Below are 3,988 nucleotides of genomic sequence, written 5' to 3'. Positions count from 1 at the left end.
TCAGATAAAAGATCAAAACCACACAAAGAGCTTGTTAGACAAGAATGTGTGGTTATCCTTAGGAAAGCCAGGCCCCCTAAAAAGAATTTGAACCAAGAGCAGCTCAGAGCCCTAAAAAATCTTAGGAATAACAATGACATTGTCATTTTAAAAGCTGACAAAGGAGGAGCCACGGTTGTAATGAATCATGATGATTACATAAGCAAAATGAAGGACCACTTATACAACAGTGGTAGCTACAAGAAACTAGAAAAGAACCCCATCTCTAAAATTACAAGACTTGTCAAAAAAGCCATAAAAGAAACTAATCTAGATGAAAAACTAAAAAGACTCCTTACTCCTGACAGTGAAATTACCCCTCGCATTTATGGAGCCCCCAAAATTCATAAAGCGGATGTCCCCTTGAGACCTATAGTCAATACTATAGGATCACCCACATACGAATTAGCAAAATATGTCGCTAGAAAATTAGCTCCGCTGGTTGGCAAGACCAGTTCTTACATAAAAGATTCCAGCCAATATGTGGAATTCATTAAAAATGCCAAGGTAGATCCAGGTGATAAAATCGTTAGTTTTGATGTTGTCCAGTTGTTCACTAAAATTCCCTTAGATGAAGCAGTCCAAGTAGTGAAAGAGGTGGCAGACCCACAAACTGCAAAATTAGCTGAAGTCTGTCTGAGATCCACCTTCTTCACATTCCAAGGAGAGATTTTTGAACAAACATCAGGAGTGGCTATGGGATCCCCCCTTTCACCTATTGTAGCCAATCTCTTCATGGAAAAGTTTGAAAAGAAGGCCCTAGACACCTACCCATTAAAACCCAAGTTTTGGATCAGGTTCGTGGACGACACCAGTGTGGATTGGCCCCATGGGGAGGACGAACTGAAAAACTTTTTAAACCATCTCAATAGCATTTCTAAGGACATCAAATTTACAATGGAAATTGAAGATAATAATTGCATCTCCTTCCTGGACATCTTACTCATTAGAAACAAGGATGGTTCTATAGGTCACAAAGTGTTTAGGAAAAAGGCACATACTGATAACTATCTCCATGCAGATTCCCACCACCACCCAGCCCAAAAAATGGGAGTTCTTCAAACCCTCTTCACTAGAGCTTGCAGAATTTCAGATGAGAGCCACACCGACGAAGAAATCACCTACTTAAAAAGAGCATTTTCCAAATTAGGATACAATAATAAAGATATCTTCAAAGCCATTAAAAAAGCCAAAACTGGAAACATTAAAAACAAAACTAACAATCCCCCAGCTGCCAATGCCTACCTTCCATATATTCAGGGTGTAACCGACAAGCTAGCCAGAATTCTCTTAAAAAAGAATATCAAAACCTCATTCAAACCCTTGACAACTATTAGACAAAGAATGAAATCAGTCAAAGACAACCCAGAACATCTCCAACAAAAAGGTGTCTACATCATCAGCTGCTCTTGTGGAGAACAATATATCGGGGAAATAGGTAGATTAGTCAGTATTAGGCTAAAAGAGCATAGTGCAGATATCCGAAGGGAAAGAACCCGTTCCTCAGCCTTGGCAGAGCATGCAGGTAAGACAAACCACCATATATGCCTTGAAAACACAAAAGTCATTGCAAATGAAAAACACCATTTCAAGCGTAAAGTCCGGGAGGCGCTTGAGATCATAAAACACCCGCATAACCTCAACAGAGATGGAGGCTTGGAAATTAGTAGGAATTGGACCTCCCTCCTCACCCCCATAGAGTAAATCTGGCCCTCCTTTTGCCTTCTTTGCTTCTTATCCTCCCTTCTTTAGATCGAATCAGCCCCTCCCCTTAAAACTTTGTATAATAACCTATCTAGCTTATAGGCCTAATTAACTCATCATTAATAACACATTATCCTCTTAAAATCTTACATGAATTAAATAAATTAAATGTAAAATAGACAAAAAAATTATAAAATATTACAATGTGTTAAAAACAAATCATTATAATAAATTATTGTGGAAACAAGAAATTAATAATAAAAAACTCAAGCTATTAATAAGCATGTATAATAAGAAGTATATTCATGTATAATAAATAAAATTATAAATAAACTTTAATATACCTTTCTTTCTTCATTTTGTGAGCTTGTACTGTGATCTGTCATCTGTGAGTTACAACACCTGTGTCATAGCGCCAAATATCTGTCATAATGCCAACACTAAGGTGCAAGTTTTGTATTATAACTATAAAGGACATGTTGCTATGGTCTGTATGTAAGATGTCTGAGTCATATTAGCTATGATGAGAACAGTTGGTTTTTAACTATTATTAGGCCTTGGTAGCATTTGTGTTATGGGCAGATAAGATGTATGTATTCATTAATGTAGAGGATGTAGAGAAACGTATGTAGGTTGCTAGTACAATATTGAAGTATATGTTACTGATGCTAGTGTTTGTCAAAAATGTTTGAGAAAACTTATTGGCTTGTGTGGGTATGTTGTTGAAAGCAATTGATAATGCTAGGGTTTAAACAGAGTTTGCACTACATGATGTTATTGTTACAGTGATTTCATCGTAGTCCTATCTCTATGCTACTAGGGTTTGATAGTACTTGTTGGTCCAAGGTTCATGTTGTTGATCAAATGTATTTGAGCAATTGAGCTCATAATACTACCGAAATGTATCAACCAGAGTTTGTTTTCAAAGGTTGAATGATGAGTTAGGGCTTATGTTAACATAGTAATGATTGAATTTGTTTCCTTACTAAAGTGATTACTATTGATGTACAAAGAAGTATAGTTGTTGATGTTGCTAGAGGACTGATAGTAAGAGGATTTATGTTGTAGTGAGATTATTCAATTTTTTTTATTTGTGAGCAAAGAGACAAAGTGGATCCAGTGTTTGACAATGTTGATTTTAGGCTAATATTCTAGAGAGGTATTTGGTTTGATTTTATTGATATGCAAAGAAATATTTTGATATGATTAAGCAAAGAGAGATACATGGATCCAGTCTAAAATTGTAAAATATAGTCCACATTGATGAATTGCAGGTCATAGTGTTAGGTCCAGATAATACAAGTGTATCTCCCTTATTGTTATTGTTAGTGTAGCCCTCTGATTGTTATTTTTGTGGCCCATAGAAGCCCACTATTGTTATTGTTGTACCCTTACATTATTTTTGTTATATAGGCTTTGGTTATATTGTGACCCTTTAGACTCCTATATATAACAAGGAGGTTTTCTCATTTGTATCATCCAAGAATTTTTCATTTATGTGATGTAAAGAAGGTTTCCCCCTCAAAGATACTAATTTTCAAGTCGTTGATCTATCTTTTTGTTAGGTAAAATTGACTTGGGGTTTGAGCCAAACTTGACCAAGGTAAACTGTAGTAGTTTTTTGGGCACATGGTATAGTGTACCCATGGTAATGGAGCCTATAAAAGGCTGATAAGAATTCATTGTAAGGTAGGTCAGGAATGTGAGCTGTAAAGGCTCATTTGGCAGGGTTGGCTAGGGTGTTGGCCAAGGATAATGAATTTTCATTATGATGGATTTTCCCTGGAGTTGGGATTTTTCTTGGTTAAATATTATTTGTATCGACAGAAAGGCACTTGGAACAATACGGTTGTGCCTAGCAGCGTCAGTAACCTTTAATATTTCAAAGGAAACAACAACAGAGGGTTTAAAGTCGGTATTGGACAAACTATATGAAAAATCCTCGACCTCAAATACGGTATTTCTTATGAAGCATTTATTTAATATGAAGATGTTAGAAGGTGGATCTGTTGTTGATCATTTAAATGAATTTAATATGGTTACCAGTCAATTAAGTTCTATAGGGGTAACTTTTGATGATGAAGTTAAGACTCTGTTATTTCTGTGCTCATTTGTAGAAAGTTGGAATGGTTTAGTTATGGCCATTAGTAACTTTGTCTTTGGATCTAGTACTTTAAAGTTTGATGATGTTGTCAGTGCAATTCTTAGTGAGGAAATGCGATGGAAAAGCTTCGGTGCGACATCA

The 3,988-nt window shown here is 36.0% G+C and overlaps 1 protein-coding gene across 1 annotated transcript; it reads left to right on the top strand.

Moving 5' to 3' along the window:
- Positions 1 to 207: 207 nt before the first annotated feature.
- On the top strand, positions 208 to 1,743 carry LOC149186893 (uncharacterized). Its single transcript, XM_089409488.1, has one exon. It carries the CDS (start codon positions 208 to 210, stop codon positions 1,741 to 1,743), a length of 1,536 nt encoding a protein of 511 aa, XP_089265614.1.
- Positions 1,744 to 3,988: the final 2,245 nt, after the last annotated feature.

The sequence above is a fragment of the Pinus tabuliformis genome, chromosome 3_1, assembly GCF_031772625.1.
Source record: "Pinus tabuliformis cultivar Carrire ecotype Pingquan chromosome 3_1, CPIR1, whole genome shotgun sequence".
Lineage (NCBI taxonomy): Eukaryota > Viridiplantae > Streptophyta > Pinopsida > Pinales > Pinaceae > Pinus > Pinus tabuliformis.
The sequence above is the reverse complement of the archived record's forward strand: the minus strand, read 5'-3'. Positions and strand labels throughout refer to the sequence as shown.